Source organism: Narcine bancroftii, chromosome 2, assembly GCF_036971445.1.
Source record: "Narcine bancroftii isolate sNarBan1 chromosome 2, sNarBan1.hap1, whole genome shotgun sequence".
NCBI classification, from domain to species: Eukaryota; Metazoa; Chordata; class Chondrichthyes; order Torpediniformes; family Narcinidae; genus Narcine; species Narcine bancroftii.
Window position 1 is genome coordinate 351,923,494 of NC_091470.1, and position 21,504 is coordinate 351,944,997.

Consider the following 21,504-nt stretch of genomic DNA (forward strand, 5'->3'; position numbering starts at 1 on the left):
TCCCACCACCCCCCGCCCCACCCCCTCCCCGCCCCACCCCCTCCCCGCCCCACCCCCTCCCCGCCCCACCCCCTCCCCGCCCCACCCCCTCCCCGCCCCACCCCCTCCCCGCCCCACCCCCTCCCCGCCCCACCCCCTCCCCACCATCCCCCCCACCCCACCACCCCCTTCCCCCACCACCTCCTTCCCCCACCACCCCCTTCCCCCACCACCCCCTTCCCCCACCACCACCACCCAACTCTGGAAAGACTTCAGTGAACTAAGATTTTCCAGAATTGGGATGAAAATTCGTACAGTCAATCGAAACATTTTGACATGAGGTTTGATATTCTAGACTTTGAGTACATCAAAAGGATTCAGTTTGCAGTTTTTAATTAAATGTTTTTGGACATGGCAATTTATGTTATTGAAAATGTTGTTAGTGAACTAATTCACCTTGAGAACCGATGTGGTTTTCCTCAGCATACTTCCCACCCAAGTAAAACACAATGGTGAAGAAACTCAGCAGGTTAAACAGTGTCCTTTATATAGCAAGTGCATAACCGATGTCTTGGACGAAATGTGTTTTTACTTCAACCAGGGTGTCTGCAGACTTTAGAGTTTTACCTCATATCTTCCACCCAACTGTCACCAAGTCTCCATTTGCTTCTGAAGTTGAAGGAAAGAATCTCATGATGCTATGTCAAAAGAGGTTTGAAGTGATCATGAATTTATGGTGGTTACATCACCCACCTACTCAGCTGTCTAATGACAGGCAGATGTAAAACACTGATCATCCTTTTATATTGTCAAGGAATGCATTTGATGTCTTTTGGGAGAAAGGTGCATATTTTTGTCCCATCTTGCACAAGATTTATTTTTCTGTGGTTGTCACATATAAATTCCAAGACACCAATCCCCACCATCTAAATGCCATGTAAATTGGAAATCAGCCACTTAATGGAGAATGTTCTTGGTTGAGTTGTTGCAGTGATTATCCAAAGACAAAATGTGTCCATTTGGATTAATTGACCATATTTTTAATTGCTTTGTTTTTACTTTCTTACCCTCTGTGTCAGCCATTTCAGGATAATCCAGGAAAATCATTAAATTTTGAGGTCATCCATTTCAGAAATTAGCTGTCTAATGTTGGAGTACTTTAGCTAAATTGGAGAGCTGAGAAAACTCATTCATTCATTCCCCATTGCCTTGTCCCAGAGGAGCAACACACTCTAACCTTATCTTCAGCAGAGGTTGAGATGACCAGAGTTGGGAACACTGGTTAACTGAGTGTTTCTAATCCAGCATCACAAATTGTAGAATCCTTCACCCAATCCCAGCCTGCTGCATAGCCGACCTCAGGACACACCAGTGATTGAGACTGGCTTTATTGATATTTTGTTGTGTTCTGGTTTGTAGGAATCTGGCCTCAACCCATTGTTGATTGCTGTTCGTGAAAATAAAGTGACTATTGTGGAAAGACTGATTGAGTTAGGAGCCAATCAGATTGATCGGTCAAAGGTCAGTTTCAAATTACTGATGTTAACAACTATAATAAATTATAAAGGTAAAGGTTCCATTATTGTCACGCAACACTACATTTAGAATGTAACATACATGAAATTCTTTAACTTTTGTCTACCATGAGGCAGAAAGAGAGTTGCCACTTGTCCAGCATCCCTCACAGAAACCTGCAGCACCTGGTGTTCCTGGATAGTCTCCCCTCCGAGTATTGACCAGTCGAGCCTGCTTAGCTTCCAAGATCAAACAATCTCAGGCGTATTCAGGCAGTACATGCAAACTGCAGTCTAAAAGTACCATCTCTTTACTCTAACTATAGCATAAATGTACAGATCTACCTCAGCATGGTTATAATATGCCTCCCAGCATACGTGATATGTTACATAATAATGAAATGTTCTCAAACAATCTGTGATGGCCATCTTTGCAATGGAAACTGTTCAGATGACGATTTCTCCAGAAGGACTGACATTTGATGGGTCATGGATGTTGACCTGTGCATTTGATGTGCTGGTATTGATCAATTACAAGAAATGTTCCATATCGTCCAAAAGAATTCCATGGCAAGCAGTTGCTCCCAGTATCATGTGACTAAATTAAGTAAGGGTATGAAAAGTTCAGCTTACATCCATTATGTTCCAACTCCTGCATTAGACTAACCCAAATAGATGTGCTGGCACAGGGTGCTAACCAAGAGAGTAGCTTCGTAAGTGACCAAAGAGAAGGTGAGGGTCTCAGCAGGTCAGGTGGCAATTATGGATAGAAATAGTCAGCGTTTCAGGTCAGGACCCTGTACCAAGACTCCAGTCCATGTTTCCAGTGGGACTGTTTATCCAGACCCCAAGCAACTTTTGGGTAAGATCCCTTTATCATGGATGGTAATCTCTCATCTCTTTTCTATGTTTCCAAGTGTTGCTTTACCTCTAAGAAATGAATATATCATGCAGAATGATTTTGATTTCTGCAAATATTGCAATAACCCACCCATTTCAGGTAGATGTCTAATAAACCTCTAAACTTCAGAAACTCGTACCCAGTGGTTTTCAACCCTTTCCACTCACATACTACTTTAAGTATTCCCTAAGCCATAGGTAATCTGTGATTAGTATAGGGATTGCTTAAGGTGGTATGTGGGTGGAAAGAAAAGGGTTGAAAACCACTGTTTTAATCATTCCTAATTGACTCGTTATGTGCATGGTTTCGTAACTCCAAAGGAAATGGGCCAATGACAATTTTTCTCAAGCAAAGTATTTCAGTAACAATTGAGTCTAGAGCAGTGATTCTTAATCTTACCTTCCTACTCATATACCACTTTAAGCAATCCCATACTAATCACAGATCAGAGAGCACCGATGGCATAGGGATTACTTAAAGTGGTATGTGAGTGGAAAGAAAAAGGTTGAGAACCACTGCTCTAACCTCTCAGTAAATAAGAACTGACACCAGATACACTGCTCCAAACATGGTCTTATGAAACTGAAGCATATCTTCCCCACTTTTGCATCTATTTCTCTGAGCAATATGCAAGAACTCTTTCAATTTTCCTAATTGCTTGCAGCCTAGTATTTTATCAATCATGCACTGGAACACTAGGATACCTCAGCAACTGATCTCTGCAAACAGTATCTGAATCTGGTTTATTGTCATGAATAAGTTTTGTGACATTTGTTGTTTTACGGCAGCAGTATTGTGCATTACAGGTGTGAAAATTGCTATAAATTACATTTCTGTAAATGCATTATTTAAAATCTAAATAATTTGTGCAAAAGAAGAGAGGTGACGTAGTGCCTGAGGTTCATTCTCCATTCAGAAATGTGACGGTGGAGGAGAAGAAGCAGTTTTTTGTAATGTTGAATGTCTGGGGCGAGGATCAGCAATCGGGTACTGGATGGGTGGGCAGACGGGGAGAGAATTAACTGTCAGGAGCTTGGTGGGTGGGTGGCTTAGGTGAAGATCAGCTGTCGGATGCTGGATGGGTGGGCGCCCAGGGCGAGGATCAGCTGTCGGGAGCTTGATGGGCAGGCAGCTTGGGCAAGGATCAGCCATTGGATGCTGGATGGGCAAGCGTTCCGGGTGAGAATCAGCCATCTGGAGCTCAATGGATGGGTGGCTGGGGCGAGGATCAGCCATCGGGTACTGGATGGGCGGGCAGGAGGAGTGAGGATCCGCTATCCTTTGGGTGCTGAATGGGCAGGCGGTTGGTGTGAGAATCACTCATCAGGAGCTGGATGGGCAGGCAGCTGGGGTGAGGATCAGCCATCTGGAGCTCGATGGGCAGGCGATTGGGACCAAAAGTAGGGGGGTAGGGTAAGTTAATTTATATACAATTTAAATGTACATTACAACGTAAAGATAATTTGAAATTCTTACGAACCTGGAGCCTTGGCCCTTGCAGACATGAATGTGGCGCGTATTCTGTGCAGAGAATGACATTAAAAAAAATTAATCACCTCCTTTTTCTTCACTGCCCCCTGACCACCCCCTTTCTCCTCACCTCCCCTGGGTGGGGGGGGGGTGGTGGCAGCAGTGCCCACTTATAATATACTTCTATTTTTCTAGTCAAAATGGAACAATTTCACATTTTCCTACGTTACACTTCAATTTTCAGAATGACCATCAGTTTCTTAGCCAATTTGTATTCCTTTGTAATTAAAAAAAGAAGTTTCTGGAACCATTCAGCTGGTCAAGCTGCATCTGTGGAGAGGGAAACAAATTATTACCTTGGATCTATCCCATTGTACTCTGCTGATGCCCTCTTCATAACTTACTTTCCTATCTCTCTACGATCCTCTCATAAAGACCAGTCCTCCTGTGGTACCATACCCATTGGGGAATTAGGCAGTAAGGAGGAGGTCATGGCAACCAGGTGCCGGAATAACAACTTCCCCCTCAATGTCAGCAAGACCAAATAAATAGTTATAGACTTCCAAAGAGGAGCAGAGCTCACAGTCCGCACCAATGATGAGGAAGTGGTGTTAGTAGGCAACTTTAATTTATGAAGAATAAACATCTTCAGTGACCTGTTCTGGTTCACCCACATCAGCACACCAGCTCCTTGACTTCCTCAGGAGTCTGAGGAAGTTTGATATCCTTTAACTTCTACAGATGCACCATTGAAAGTATCCTGTCCGGACACATCATTGTGTGGTAAGGAAACTGTTGCACCCAAGGCCACAAGAAATTGCACAGGTTTGTGACGAGGCTCAGGACATCATCCTCTCCCCCTCCCCTCTAACTGCATTGGAAAAGCAGCTAACATATTAAAATACTCATCACACCACGGCTACACTCTTTTCACCCTCCTGTTGGGAAGCAGATGCACATACTGCTAAATTGAAGGACAATTTCTTTGTTGCCATTATCAAGATTCTTTAATGAACCTCAAAATCATAAAATTATGCTTTGTATCATCTAATCTCTCTGCATTTCTGTACCTGTATTTCTTTCTATGCTATGTATGAGATGTCTAACTGGACTGTTGACAAAGCCAACTTTAACACTATCTTGATGCCAATAAATTTGAACATAACATAACATAACAATTACAGCACGGAAACAGGCCATTAGGCCCTTCTAGTCCGCACCGAACCAAACACCCCTTTCTAGTCCCACCTCCCTGCACAATGCCCATAACCCTCCATCTTCTTCTCATCCATATACCTGTCCAAACTTTTCTTAAATAATACAATTGACTCCGCCGCCACTATTTCTCCCGGAAGATCATTCCACACAGCTACCACTCTCTGAGTAAAGAAGTTCCCCCTCATGTTACCTCTAAACCTCTGCCCCTTAATTCTTAACTCATGTCCTCTTGTTTTAAACTTTCCTCCTCTTAACGGAAATAGTCTATCCACATCCATTTTGTCTATCCCTTTCATAATCTTAAATACTTCTATCAAATCCCCTCTCAACCTTCTACGCTCCAAAGAATAAAGACCCAATCTGTCCAATCTCTCCCCATACTCCAGATGCTTAAACCCAGGCAACATTCTGGTAAACCTTCTCTGCACTCTCTCCACTCTGTTTATATCCTTCCTATAATTAGGCGACCAGAACTGCACACAGAACTCCAAATTAGGCCGCACCAACGTCTTATACAATCTCAACATCACCTCCCAACTCCTATATTCCATGCAATGATTGATAAAGGCCAGCATACTAAAAGCCTTCTTCACCACCCTATTCACGTGAGTTTCTACCTTCAGGGAACGATGTACCGTTACTCCTAAATCTTTCTGCTTTTCTGTATTCCTCAATGCTCTCCCATTTACCACATATGTCCTATTCTGATTCTTCTTACCAAAATGAAGCACCTCACACTTATCAGCATTAAATTCCATCTGCCATTTTTCAGCCCACTTTTCTAAGCAGCCCAAATCCCTCTGCAATCCTTGAAAACCTTCATTATCCACTATTCCACCTATCTTAGTATTGTCTGCATATTTACTAATCCAATTCACCACCCCATCATCTAGATTATTAATGTATATAACGAACAACAATGGGCCATTGCACCTCTGAGGAGAGTGATAAGAATATTTGAGGACACCTTGTTAATTGAGGAAGCAATTATAAAGAAGTAGATCAATTTTCAGTCTGTCATAAGGCAGAAGATGGATCTGAAATACCCGAGCCATTATTGTTGGCACAAGCAAAATAATATTGACCACGTTTGCAAAAGAATCCTTCGAGTTATGGAGGAGGATTACTGTAAAGTCTCTGAGCGAGTAAAAATGTCAAATTGTTTATTATAGTTGTGGACCATAAGCCTCTACCAGGAATAGACAACATTCAGTAATTAGATTGAGGAACCTTTTGTAAAGGATTGCAGCAGTGGACAGCAAGAATCTCCAAAATCCACTCATGTTTTGGGATATAGTTTCCCTGGCCAAACATGTACCCATAGCCACAGGAAGAACATGGCTCACTTTTGTATTTATATAGCCAGATAACTGTACAGTAAAAGCTGTTCAAGGTGCATAGAACATCAGCTCATGATGTTGTGCTGACCTATGTAAACTTATTCTACACAAGTCTAATCCTCCACTACCTCACACCCATAATCCTCTATATTTCTTACATCCATGGTCCTTTTTCTTTCTTTGGCTTGGCTTCATGGACGAAGATTTATGGAGGGGTATGTCCACGTCTGCTGCAGGCTCGTTGGTGACTGACAAGTCTGATGCAGGACAGGCAGGCACGGTTGCAGCGGTTGCAAGGGAAAATTGGTTGGTTGGGGTTGGGTGTTGGGTTTTTCCTCCTTTGTCTTTTGTCAGTGAGGTGGGCTCTGCAGTCTTCTTCCATGGTCCTAAGAGTCTTTAAATGTGCCTATTATACCAGCCTCCTCCACTCCCCCCCCCCCCCAATATTCCAGGCACCCAGCATTGTGTAAGAAAAAATATTTAGCTTTGACATCTCCCTAAACTTTCCCCCACTCATCTTAAACAGATGTTTTCTGGTATTTCTGGTATTGTTTCCCTGCCTACCTTCTTTGTTATGTACCTCTATTCAGTCACTCCTCATCCTAATCACACCAAAAAGAAAAACCCTAGCTCAGTCAACCTTGCTCATGTTCTCCAATAAAGCTAACATCCTGATAAAATCTTCTTTGCATCCCCTCTATAGCACCACATTGACTAGAACTGATTGGAATGTGCTGCACTATTGCCTCATGGCTTTTGAACTCAAACTCCTGACTAATGAAGGCCATTCACTTCTTCTCCACCCAATCATTTTGTGCAGAATCTATGGACTTGGACATCAAGATGTCTCTGATCCACCACATTGTTAAGAATCCTACTTTTAATCTTGTACTCCACTTTCAAGTTCACCTTCACTTCACATATATCTGGATTGAACTGCATCTCCCACTTCTCCGCCTAACTCAGTATCTTGTCTATTGTTGTAACGTCTGATAATTTTTCACACTATCCACAACACCTCCAACCTTTGTGTTATCTGCAAACCTATTGACCCACCAAGGGTCCAAGAACAAATCCCAGTGGAACTCCACTTGATACTGACTCCCCAGGCGGAATATTTTCCATCTACTACCACCCTCTGCCTTCTGTAGACTCGCCAATTCTAAATCCTAATAACAGAGGTTCCATGCCTCATGGCTTTCTCAATGAGCCTGCTAGAGGGGACCTTGTTAAACGCCTTACTAATATCCATATACACTACATCCACCACTCTACCCTTCTCAATTTATTTTGTCACCTCCTTGAAAAATTCAGTTAGGCTCGTGAAGCATGACCTGCCCCTCAAAGAGCAATGCTGACTATCCCCGAGAAGACTGTACCTCAGTGAACGTTCAGAAATCCAATTACTAAGAATCCTCACCAAAACCAACCAGGGCCTCAATACCCCTCTGTGTAATTGGATCCTGGAGTTCCTCACTTCCAGACCCCAATCAGTGCAGACTGGCAAGAACATCTCCACAATCTCCATCAGCACCGGAGCACCATCAGGTTGTGTACTTAGCCCCCTGCTCTACTCACTATACACCTGCGACTGAGTGGCTCAGTATGTCAACAACACCATTTACAAATTTGCTGCCAATACAGGTACTCCCTGTCTTGTGACCTCTGCGACTTCCATCCATCTGCACATACGACCAGAATTTAAGATAAAATATAAAACACATGGTTATGATGAAAATCATAATGTAAAATTACGCCTGTTGAGAGAGATTGGCACCATGTTGAGATATTTCACCACATTTTAACTCCTTGTGTCCCTTATTTTTCTGATTTTGTTGCTCAATATTCTGACAGTCAGACTGATTTTAGAGGCCAGTAGTGTCCGCAGAGTGATCAGGGTCCGCAACGAAAGAGAGAATGAGAAGAATTTAGAGATAGAGTATGACAGGTAGGGAAATTCTGACATGTCTGTTTTGAGATACGAGGGGTCATCCAGAACAGAACACTGAATTATGTTGGGATTACTTGCTACAAATGAAGGCAATGAGTTACCATACAGGAGGAAAATTAAAAACTTGGCTGACAACACCTCTCACTCAATTCCACCACAACCAAGGAGTTGATTGTAGACTTTAGGATGGGAAATGAGAGAAGTACCATCCAGTGATCATTGGGGAATCAGAAGTGGAGAGGGTGAACAAATTTAAATTCCTGGGAGTCACTACCTCACGGGACCTTTCCTGGACCCAACAGACTTGTGTCACAATGACGACAGCACCTCTGCTTCCTCGGGAGTTGGTTGAGAGTTTGGTATGACATCAGAGACTTTGGCAAACTTTTACAGATGTGTAGTGGAAAGTGTGCTGACTGGCTGCATCACATCTTGGTGTGGGGGCACCAATACCTCTGAGTTGAAAACCTTGTAAAAGGTAATGTATGTATCACGAGCAAAACTCCCCACTGTCGGGATAGGGTGCTAGTGATCCTGCTGACCACTGGAGGGAGTAGAAGACTAGTTTGTTGCAGCTATGGTTGGATTCAAGATGGATGCCTCCACACGGTCCGGAGTGAGTTCTTTAGCTAATATAGTTTTTTCTAAATGTTCTTTATTACAATAGAAAAAAAATACAGCCCCCCCCCCATCAAGAAAATCTAAATGGAATGCTGCCGTTGGAGAACAGCAGCAATCATCAAGGTTCCACATCACTCAGGACATACTCTGTTGTCACTGCCACCATCAAGAGAGAGGTATAGGTGCCACAAGACTTACTACCAAGTTCAGCAACAGTTATCACCCTGCCACCATCAGACTCCTCAACCACAAACTCAATCAGAGACTCATTTAAAGACAACTCTGGCCCATCTGAACCTTTTGCCCATATGAGTTTAAAGGAAGCTGAAGTGTTGTGTTTCCCAGCAGCATTAAACGAATGGGTTAATTATAACACAAAAATTATTAATTAACTAACAATAGAATTAACCCAATAAACTTAACATCCAAACAAAAGCTTTATTGACAACTCCATACGAACAACAGATTATTATATGGTTTATGTGGGGGAAAAAAATCAGACCATTGCAATCCAAGCTCAAATACCCCCAAAAATTAATAATGACCAAAACAAAAACCCCAAACCAGTCACATCAAGTTGGTCAGTCAAGAAGGATCTGCTCATGGATCTGGTCTCCAGGATTGGGATTATTTGTTTCCTTGCCCACCAGTCTTTTAGTTTGAGGTTGTATCCAGATAACCGTGGTCCCTATAGATTTTTAACCTGGTCTGGGGAACATGCGACTTGCTTGAGTTTCGAATGTGGCAATAACCATCTTTACTTCCTTCTCCAGGGAATTTTCACAGTGACCTAGTCACCACAAGAGGTTCACGCCTCCAAAGCCCTTCTTAGGGTTACTAGGTGACCTTCTGTCACGCGAGTCTTTCAAAGCCCTCCTTAGGGTTAACAAGTGACCTGCCATGCAAGTTCTCTCCTTTGGACAGCCGGGTTTGAGTGGTTCCATGACTCCTGCCACACCAAGTCCTCCTCTTGAAAGGGACAGGAGAGGTACTGGTCAGTCCCACACACACTCTGGGTGTCAGAGTTACCCAAACTGTTGTCAGGACAACAGTGCTGGCACCCATAGACAAAGTAACTCAGTCTTCCTTTTTCCATATAAACTACTGGGGGAGCACACTGACATACAGCTCCAGACGGCAGTGCTAACATCCGTGAACATGTGACTTGCTGAAGCTGCCGGGTGAGCACACACAGTCAGACCGACTGTCTGACTGCCTGCAGTCCAATTCATCGACTAACCTCTTCAAAACCAGTGCGCTGGGCTTTTTAAACTGCCCAGCTCATGCCTCCAGCTTGCCCCATTGGTGAAGAGAGGCTAACAGGCACAGGCTTGCTCTCCTGTGAGCCCATAAATTTCCAGCTGTCAAAGTTCCCTAGTGGTAGCCCAGCGCTACTACATCACCTAGCAGCTGTAAAATCCCCCGCAGTAGGTCCTGTCCTCAGTCAAAAATAAAATTGTCCAAGGACAATAACAGAAGTCTCCCTTAACAACCCAGTTATTTTTGCACCTTTGAAAAATCTGTCTACTTAGCTGCACTTCAGTGGCCCAGAAGTATTTGGGATGTATCCAGGAGTTTATTAAAACAATTTTCCTAGAATTTGAAGAGAACCAAAAATACTCCATAAATGCAAATAATGAAAAGCTGGAGGAACCCAGCATGTCAGGCCGCATCCATGGAGAAAAATGGGACGTGACTTGAAGCTCGTGTTGTTCACTCAAGATTCCAGCATCCTGTTTTTCTAACCTCCACAAACATATTGGTTATGAAAGAACAGGAATGAGGAGGGAGGGGGTAACATCCATCTGCTGAGCAGCCCTGATTTTGGTACTCCTGTGCCTCATCCTTGATGGAAGTGTGTCAAAAATACTGTGTGCTGGGGGAAAATGACCCCACCTGAAGGGAATGAGATGGAAAGATTACTTCGCCTGGGAGGCCCTCCCAAATTTATATCCAGATTTTACTTTGTTCTTCAAAATCGGGCCTGAAAAGATTTGGTGGGAGTCGGACTTGGGAACAACAATTGATGACATTGGTGATCGCCAGATTTAGATTGGTACAATATAATTTCTTGCGCCAATTTCTTGCACCTCACACCACAAAAATTACATAAAAGAAAACCAAGGATATCAGAAATGTGCTTCAGATGTGGGCTAGAAATGGGTACTTTCATAAACTCCACATGGACCCTGGTTGAAGGTGAGAGCCTTTTGGCTTGAGTTAACTAATATATTAACTAGGATTATGGGAGCAGACTTCCCGCTCGACCCAGAGTTGTATTTATTGGGAAACCTCATGGATATAGACAGAAAATTAACAAAATTTCAAATTAAATTTGTAGATATTGCCCTGTCAGTAGGAAAAAAATGTATTGCAATAAGCTGCAAGTATAACTCCCCCTGCTCATCACTTGATGGTCCATAGAGATGCACAACCGTGTGCCCATGAAGAAGATAAAATATAATTAAAAAAAAATAACACAACACTTCTGGCAACTTCATCTAGAGCATATTGGTACCCAGTTATAACAGCTCACAGGTCGAAAAATCTGATAAATCATGTAGACTACAGCAATGAAGCACCTCAAAGAGTAGAAGTAGATCAGAAAGACTGGCAGTACACTGAATTTTTTGTTTCTTTTTAGTTGTTTTGATGTTGGAGGGGAGGGAGGGGAATTACAAGTAAACTGATATAGTATTTGAATCACAAAAGTGTACTAAAAGAATGTAAATATGTTAAAACTGACTTTTCAAATGTGATTTTCAAAAAAAAACCACTGCGCTGAATGGAAAGGGTCTTCTGTAGCGGCAGCTCCACTGCTCCTGCATTAACGCACGCCACCAGACGAGTTGAGCTCAGTGAGCAGACTAGTTTATTGCAAGCTGCTGGGCTGCACTTATGCTCCCAGCCCAGACCTGGCTGAGAACCACGCTAGAGGGCGCTGACGTCACCCGGGCGTCACGTGGTCCCCAAGCACGCGTTTCTGAGCCCCGAACTGGAAGGAAGGGAAACCCTCCCCGACGGCGCCATTTTGACCGGCTGCCCCGCCGTGTGGCTTACAAGCAGGGCCAGATCGCCAGCCTTGTGGTGAGCTGCCACACTTCCATCATACTTTGAGTCCTTTTCAAGCAACACTTCTGGTAAATGTCATCAATAAAAGTAAAGGGAGACCCCAGTGATCAATAATTTTGATGATCCTCTGCATGACTTCTGGTCTGATTCCTTACATGACATCCCTCCACCATGGTTTTATCTACCTACAAATCCATGAAATTCATAAGACCCTAACAACCAGGGCTCTGAAAATCTAGATTCATTCCCAACCCTTTGGAATTGCGTAATGATCAGATAGCTGTTGATCTAAAAGCCATTAAAACAGCACTTTAATATTCAAAGAAATACAGCTACTTTAATTGAAGCTGTGCTGTGTCTTAGGCTTGCTCGTTAGCATAATGCCAAGTCGTCATTAATAATAATGCAGTTGCCTCATCCATCAGGATATAAAAGAAAACAAGGACAACAATTCAGAAAGTGGGGGAAGCCTTAGAATTTACATTTTTTCTTTCATATTTTAATTTTTTTGGAGATTCAGCATGGTCACAGGCCCTTCTAGCCTATGATCCTATACTGCCCAAGTACAACCATATGACCAATAAACCAAACCCCGTGTGTCTTTGGAGTGTGTGAAGAAACTGGAGCACCTGGAGGAAACCCTTGAAGACATGGGGAGAATGGACAAACTCCTTTCAGAGAAAACTGGATTGGAACCCAGCTCACTGGCAATATAATAGCATTGTGCTATCTACAACACTAATCATGGCGCCTTTTCCCACCTGAGGTGGACATCGGAATTTGGATTTTTTTTCCTTCTGAAATGTAAACCCTTTGTAACTCTGCTATTCCATGTAACAGTGTTTTTTCCAACTTAAGTATAACATCAATCTGACCAGGTAGACATTTACAAGAGTCTTTGGACCTTGATTGCATTGACATAATAGCCCCCCAAGGTCTTCAGAGATGTCGACACCCAGGAATTTGAAGGATTTGAATTTCACCATGACTGACACCTCAATGAGGACTGGTTTCTGTTCTCCTAGATTCCCCTTCCTGAAATTCACCATCAATTCCTTAGTTTTCTGAGGCTGAGTGCAAGGTTATTGTTGTAATACCTCTCAAATTGATCTACTTCACTATTGTACGTTTCCTCATTGCTTTCGGGGATTCTGCCAAGAACCATAATGTCATCAGCAAAGTTGTCAATGACATTTGAATTGCACGTAGCCACACAGTCAATGGTATAGAATGGTGTAGAGTCAGTGGGCTCAGCATGCATTCTTAATATATATCTGACATTTTATCATTACATACCTTCCTGCTGGATCTATTATTTCCTCTTCTATTTTGATTGGTACATTTTTATTGATTATATAGCTACTCCTCTGGCTTTTGAATTATATGATGTGTTACATGTCCTATCCAATCTCTCTTTAATTTCTTGTGTTCCACTTCAGTTAAATGTGTTTCTTGCATGAATGCTATATCAATTTTTTCTTTCTTCAGCTTCTTCCTTTTGATTTGGTTATGTATTCCATTAATATTTAAAGTCATATAGTTCAACATGGCCATTTCATACTTTGTTTATCTTTCCTTTCCGTTTCCTCATCACCATCTTCCCTTCTTATCCATTTCTGTTTTCTTTTTTTGAACACATTATAAGACAACATTTCTAAAACATAAAATATTTCCACTATTCCCATATCTAAAATTCATTTAACCCCAATAGTCCCTCCCTTCTCTGAGTTGCCCTTTGTCCCTTTTCGGGCAACCACATCTCCCCACTTCATTTGGATTTGCGAACCCGCTCGCAAGCGTCAACTTATTTCACAGTGACTGTTATTCTTCCCCACCCAGCCCCCTCAGAAAAGATTTTAATCTTCATGTATAACAAAGCTCACTCTCTTAATTCCCTCCTTACTTCCTTTCTTCCCTTTCTTTCTCTTCTTAGTTCTTACTTATACTTTATTCTTCTTCTTCATACATAGTTTGTTGTCATTTTTGTTCTTATTATATCTCTTCATCTCTCTGACTGTTTTGTAGGTGTTCTGCAAATTTTTGTGCTTTTTCCGGATCCGAGAACAGTTCGCTTTGCTGCCCCGGGATAACTATTTTAAGCACCGCTGGATATTTTAACATAAATTTATAACCTTTTTTCCATAGGGTCATTTTTGCTGCATTAAACTCCTTCCTCTTCTTCAGGAGTTCAAAACTTATATCTGGATAGAAAAAAAATTTTTTGACCTTTGTATTCCAGTGGCTTTTTGTCTTCTCTTATTTTTCTGAAATTATACTTTTAGCCATCTATTTTATTTGAAAGGGGTAATGCATTTTGCTACGTTTCTTCCATGGTTAGAGGGAGAGAGAAAAAAACCACCGCTGAGTGAATTCTCAGAAGAAGCAGGAAAAATAGAGGGAGAAGTTGCTCTTTCTGAAGAATAAGGTGTGCCTGTATTGATAGTCAGTGAGGAAGAGATGTTGGTACTGATGTGCACTAATTGTGACCTTCTGATAAGGAAGACAAGGATCCAGTGACAGAGGATGGTGTAGAGGCCTAGGTTTTGAAGCCTGCTGACCAGTACTGAGGAGATGATGGTGTTAACAGCTGGGCTGTTAATGCAGTTGGTATTGTTGTTGTCCAGGTGGTGCAGTGCTGAGTGGAGATTGAATCTGCTGTGAATTGATTGTGGTGGAAGGCAAATTGCAATGGGTCCAGGTTGTTTATTTGTGTCTGTGTGTAAGAGAATGAGAGAGATTGATCTTTGTTTTATTTGGTTGTATAGATATAGTCAGATGAAAATGAACCTGAGTGCGAAGAGCTCATTTGACAGATAAAGTCAGAAAGACTTGTTGCACAGAAACACATCCTTCAGTCTACCATATCCATGTTGCCCATTGTATTGATCTATCTCATTCATCTGCATGTGGTCTGAAGCCTTCTATGCTGTGACAATTTAGCATGACTAGATACTTCTTAAAGTGTGTGAGTGTATTTGCCTCCATCTGGCAGCAGGTTCCAGATTCCAAGTATACTCAGGTGTGAAACAAAATCCCTCTTAAATTCCCTCTAAACCTTTGGATGACGTGGTTAGTACAACACTATTAAAGCTCCAGTGACCCGGGTTTGAATCGAATTGAATCCAACTCTGTCGTGAACAATTTGTACGTTCTACCCAAGTCTGTATGGGTTTACTTTGGGTGCTCCGGTTTCCTCCCACCCTTCAAAAACATATTTGTGTAGTATGTTGTCATTTGTTAAATTTCTTGGTTGGACTGTTGCTTGGCTAGTCACCAGTTCACTGTAAACCAAGTTAGATTGAGGGGAGGGGACTTTGGTGAGAAGGATTGGGAATGTCACTCTTACAAGTAGGCCACTGCTCAGATGGGTTTGGGAGGTACCCAGAAATTTCCAGCTGGCATACTATGGCCAAGCAGGTTTACAGCTGAAATGAGATAGCATTAGAAAACTGAAGATTATTAGCTCAGTGAGAGAAAATAAAACCTGAAATATTATTGCAACAAACAGCGGAAATTCTATAGAAACACAAAAACTGTAGGTGCTGGAACCTTGAGCAAGCAATGAGAACGTAGAGCACCCATTCTCAACCTTAGTTTTTGGCTATGCTCCCCATCCCCTCCCCCCACCCTGCCCAGGATCCCTTCAGCTTTTACTTTGTCCCCTTCCCTGTGAAACTGTCAAATTGTAGTTTCTTCTGTACATCTCTACTACCAACTGCATAAAAACATAGAAAGTATTTATATTACGGGATGTGAAAAGAAAACAAGGATCTTACTTAAATGTGCTATGGCCCCGGGTGGGGTGGGGGGGGCATAGACACCCCCCCCATAGAGAATGGCTAACCTAGAGGAACTCAACAGGGTATGCTGAATCTGTGGAGGGAAATGTGCACCATGTGCTGTCTGATGCTTAGTTTAAATTGTTATTATGGCCACCACAGACATAGTAGGGCCAGAGGACGAGTTCTTGTGCTGCACTTTTCTATGTTCTACAAAGTGATGTCATTGACTCTTTGGGAGACAATAGCCTGATGTTCATTAGTGGGCTAGGGGAATGTATGAAAGAAGACAGAAGGTGTAGACCAGATAAATTGTGAGCACTCACAAAATAAGACATTTTGTGCTTTAATCTGTTCACTGTTGAGCAGAGCAAAGCTTAGTGAGTAGAGTGCAAGATTGTCCACAGACACAGCAGAAATAGAATCCAAATTTAGACCATGTCCAAAAGACACGAGCAGAAATAGGCTATTTAGCGCATCAAATTCGCCCCACCATTTAATCATGAGCTGATCCATTTTCCCATTCAGCCCCACAGCCGGCCTTCTCCCCATAATCTTTGATGCCTTGGCTAATCAAGAACCTGTCAATCTCTGCCTGAAATACACCCAATCACCTGGCTTCCACAACTGCCTGTGGCAACAAATTCCACGGATTTACCACCCTCTGAATGAAGAAATTCCTCTGTTCTAAGTAGATGCCCTTTAATCCTGAAGTTGTGCCCTCTTGTCTTTGACTCTCCCACCATGGGAAGCAACTTTTGCTAATCTACTATCCGTGACTTTTAACATTGGAAATGTTTCAATGAAATCCCCCTCTTTCTCCTAAATTCCAATGTGTGTAGGTCAAGAGTTGTCAAACGCTTCTTGTATGATAACCCTTTAATTCCCGGAATCATCCTTGAGAACTTTCTCTGAACTCTCTCCAATATCAGCACATCTTTTCTTAAATGAGGAGCCTAAAACTGCTCACAATACTCCAAGTAAGGTCTCATCAGTTCCTTATAGAGCCTCAACATCACATCCCTGTTCTTATATTCTATTCTTCTTGAAGTCAATGCCACTATTGCATTTGCCTTTACCTTAGGGAGAACAAAACATTTGAGCACCCTTGATGAATAAAAATTGTCCAAGTAAAAGAGGTATCATACAATACCAGGTGATTTTCTGACCTGGTTTGCTGATTTTATGTGATAAGAATAGGTAACTACAGGTTCCATCTCCTGATTCATAATCAGAATTAGAATTTATTGTCATGAACAAGTCACAAAATTCAGTGTTTTGTGGAAGCGTCACGGAGGAAACATTCATCTTACAATATTACTATAAAAAAAAGTGGTGCACGAAAAGTAAGGCAAATTCTTTGGTTCATTGATTATTCAGGAATCTGATGTCCTTGTGCTGTTGTGTGCTCGTCTTTAGGCTCCTGTACCTTTTTCCCGATGGTAGCAGGGTGAAAAGGGCATGGCCTGGGAGGTGAGGGTCTTTGAGGTTCAACTCACCTTTAGAGTCTATGACAGAAATCTTATATACATAAATCTTATCTTCTTCAGGATGCATGTGCTCCTCTCCCCTTCCTTTCACACCCTTCCCTTCCTCCCTCCCCCAAATTTCTTATTTGGACATTTGCCCGATCTTGGCATTCCTGATGAAGGGCCCAGGCTCAAAACATCAACTGCCTATTCGGTTTCCATAGATGCTGAGGTAAAGAGAGAACACAAGGCAAACAATCTGAAACTATTGTTTTTCTTGAACTTTTAATGTACAATGGATTTATGCACTTTGTTTATATTCAGGGACAAGCTGTGTCACCAAAACAAATTGTTATTCATTCTCCCGTTTCTTTAACGCGACATGCATAAAAATAAGCTTTTTTGTAGCAAAGCGGGTGAATCTGTGAAAGGTCAATGGCAAGGCAGAGCATTGCAATAAAGCAGCTTGGATTTAGAGCTGACCTTTAGATAATGCACTCATCACATATATTCTCCTTGGAATTGGTTCCTTGTTGCTAACGATGTTACACAATCAGAATAGAGGAGTGGTTAGACACTGAAATCCTGAAGTTAGTATCAGCACTCTGGAGAACGGTACTTTTTAAACTCAGTTTCAGTCAGTTTTCAATCTAATTTCTTGCAATATATTTTGTAGAAAAACAAACGTCGAGAGGCATCGTTTCTCTTAAAATCCGAAGGAAAATAATTTAACTACTGTATGTGCAACAGCCTTATAATTGATAGATAATCTGTTTAGACCAAAACAGAAGCAAAAGGTTATAGAAAATAAACAGTTTTAAAACGCTCAAGGGCTCTCTCAGATATATTTAATGAAGGATTAAAAGAAGATACTTAGAGCAAAGAAACAAATCATAGGTTTAAGACTGAGCTGGTCAAACAATTGATCCCTATATCAGATGTGCAGGGGTTCAGGTAGGTGATTCTCTACCCAGAATTATCAAAGAAAGATAATAAACTTGCCACAAATCAATAAATCAAAAAAAAATGCCCTGCACACCTTCTACTTGTGGCCCCACAAGGAAAATATACAAAACGTCTTTTAAAAGCGTGTTAATTCTGTTCTCATTTCGTTTACATCCTGTGTTGGCTTGTTAGTGTGTAATTCCCCATTCAGGCAGGCAGGTTAAAATTTCAGTCACGTCATCATGGCAATAAAACCTGATGTGTTTCTCCAGATAATGGTCCCCCAGCAGCTTGCTTCATCATTATCTCACTTCACCATTTATACTTGCTTGTATTCCAACATGCTCACCAAGCTTAATCAGCCTGATCCATGTGTTGTGTTACATCTCAAAAATAATTCGAGCAGTAGGACATCATTCAAATATTATTATGACTGTATCATATGAACAACCGCTGTTCATAATCATTTACAAGTAGGGATGCAGAAAATGGAAGAGACAGAATTATAGAATAATTTTGTTTAATTCCATCCATTAAGTTATATAACTTCTGGCTTATTTTGCAAGCTATGAAACAGTAAATTCTCCACAGATTAGTAGTTAAATATCCTAAAAAATTAACTGTTGTCTATACCCAACTATCTTATAAACAATGTTTAATTGTTGCACACAAACTTGGTTCAGTATATTGTACTTCAATACATCTGTATTGATCAAGATTCCCTGAGTGGATTGTGTTTTAAAAAGTTGGAAAGCAAAAATGTGTAGTATCCACCATTATTAGGAACATGAGGCTCATAATGCATTTGAACAAATTTTAAAATAAAGAACATATGCACTTGAAAATCATGTATTTGTGGAATCAAACAATTTTCCCTGCATTTTGGACCCTTGTTTGGTAGGGGGATTGGAACCAGGATGAGAGGGCAGAGAATAGAGCAGATGGTAGAAAGGTGGATGTCAGGTGTAGTGAGTTTGCGAGGAAGGTCAGACAGTGGAGAGAACACAAATGTCGTCAATTGGTGGGCTTGAAATGTGTTTATTTCAATGCAAGAAGTATTAGGAATAAGGGAGATTAATTTGGATCATGTGGAATTGCAATGTTGTGGTCATTTAGGTGACTTGGCTGATACAAGGTCAAGATTGGCTGATGTAGGTACCAGGGTTTAGATGTTTTAAAAGAGATAGGATGGGAGGTCAAGGGGAGGGAGTTGGGAGTAGATTACTAATCAGGGGTAGTTTTACAGCTGAAGAAAGGGAGGACATTGTTACTGATTGTCTACTGAGTCACTGTGGATGGAAGTCAGAAGCAGGAAGGGAGTGATCATTGCATTGGGACTAGTCTACAGGTCAAATAGGCAAATAGCACCTTTGGAAGACTACACAAAAGAGTCTGGAAAAACAACCACCTGAAGAAACATACAAAGATCAGCATGTACAGAGTTGTTGTCATACCCACGCTCCGAATCATGGGTCCTCTACCGGCATCACCTACGGCTCCTAGAACGCTTCCATCAGCGCTGTCTCCGCTCCATCCTCAACATTCATTGGAGTGACTTCATCATCAACATCGAAGTGCTCGAGCTGGCAGAGCCCGCAAGCATCGAATCCACGCTGCTGAAGACCCAACTGCGCTGGGTGGGTCACGTCTCCAGAATGGAGGACCATCGCCTTCCCAAGATTGTGCTATATGGCGAGCTCTCCACTGGCCACCGAGACAGCGGTGCACCAAAGAAGAGGTACAAGGTCTGCTTAAAGAAATCTCTTGGTGCCTGCCACATTGACCACCACCAGTGGGCTGATATTGCCTCCAACCGTGCATCTTGGCGCCTCACAGTTCAGTGGGCAGCAACCTCCTTTGAAGAAGACCGCAGAGCCCACCTCACTGACAAAAGACAAAGGAGGAAAAACTCAACACCCAACCCCAACCAACCAATTTTCCCTTGCAACCGCGCCTGCCTGTCCCGCATCGGACTTGTCAGTCACCAACGAGCCTGCAGCAGACGTGGACATACCCCTCCATAAATCTTCGTCCGCCAAGCTAAAGAAGAAGAAGCCTACAGGTCCCCAAATAGCCTTCATGACACTGAGGAACAGATAAGTAGACAGATTTTGAAATGGTTCAGAAATAGCAGCAATGTTGTTATGTGATTCTTGAATTTCCCAATTATTAACACAGTATGTGGACCGACCAACTAGAGAGGCCATGCTGGATCTAATTCTGGGTAATGAACCTGGTCAGGTGGCAGACCTCTCGGTGGGGGAGCATTTAGGTGAAAGTGATCACAACTCTCTGACCTTTAGCATAGCCATGGACAAGGATGGTAATGTGTGTAATTGAGGAAGGCCTCATTATGACAGGAACTTTAGAGAGTAAATTGAGAACAGATGTTCTTGAGGAATGTGGAGGATGCTTGTGGGGAATCCTGAATTGCTTTGTCCCACTGAGACAGGGTAAAGATAGTAGGATAAGGGAACCGTGATTGACAAAAGAAGTGAGACAGCTAGTTAAGAGGAAGAAGGATGCATCCATTAGATGTAAGAGTACACACTGGGAGTGTAGGCTAATTGTGTGGCACGGGTGGTGTAGAACAAGCATGTGCTGGAGCATATTAAGGTTTAGAAAGGGGAAGTTCTGGAACTTCTTAAATATTAGGATTAATAAGACCCTGGGACCAGAAGTGATAAACCTTAGGTTACTACAGGAAGTGAGGGCAGAGGTTGCTGGAGCATTGGCAATGATCTTTGTGTCATCCCTCACCATAGGGGAGATGCTGGAGAATGGCAAATGTGGTCCCCTTTTTTTAAAAAAGGGTAAAAGGGAGAATCCTTGGAAACATAGACCAATGAGGCTTACGCCAGTGGTTGGCAAACTATTGGAGAGGATTCTTATGAACAAATAGAGAAGTATGGTATTCTCAGGGATAGCCAATATGGCCTTGTGAGGGGTAGGTCATGCCTTGCAAGCTTTTGAGATTTTTGAGGAGGTAACAAAAGAAATTGATGAAGGAAAAGGTAGTAGATATTATGTATATAGATTTTAGTGAGGCATTTGACAAGGTACTTAATGGTAGACTCATGAAACCTTTGTCCATGACTCCTGGGCGAAGCCATGCAAAATTCACAAGATATGGCTGTGCTCGGGCCCAGACCTGGTCCCAGCCAGATCCCTTTTTCCCTGCACCCACATTGCGTTCAGCCGGCGCTGGCCAGGCAGGACCGGTACTAGAAGAGAGCCGGAGGGGG

General features: G+C 42.3%; 2 protein-coding genes across 20 annotated transcripts in view; one reads left to right on the top strand and one right to left on the bottom strand.

Moving 5' to 3' along the window:
- The window catches only part of LOC138755755 (uncharacterized), a 157,721-nt gene that overhangs the window by 87,208 nt on the left and 49,009 nt on the right, over positions 1-21,504 (bottom strand). For 8 of the 17 annotated variants that reach the window (XR_011352533.1, XR_011352538.1, XR_011352535.1 and 5 more), the window contains one exon: positions 3,875-3,915. Coding sequence is in view for 3 of the 17 variants with exons in the window: in XM_069922303.1 (XP_069778404.1) it covers positions 3,875-3,915 (41 nt within the window). In the remaining 14 variants the exon portion in view is untranslated. Of the gene's footprint in view, positions 1-364; positions 678-1,351; positions 2,092-3,874; positions 3,916-21,504 lie in introns of those variants that run through there. The other 9 variants (XR_011352542.1, XR_011352532.1, XR_011352531.1 and 6 more) reach the window with 4 other exon arrangements.
- Positions 1-21,504, top strand: part of trpn1 (transient receptor potential cation channel, subfamily N, member 1) — a 269,947-nt gene that overhangs the window by 13,198 nt on the left and 235,245 nt on the right. The window lies entirely within an intron of this gene.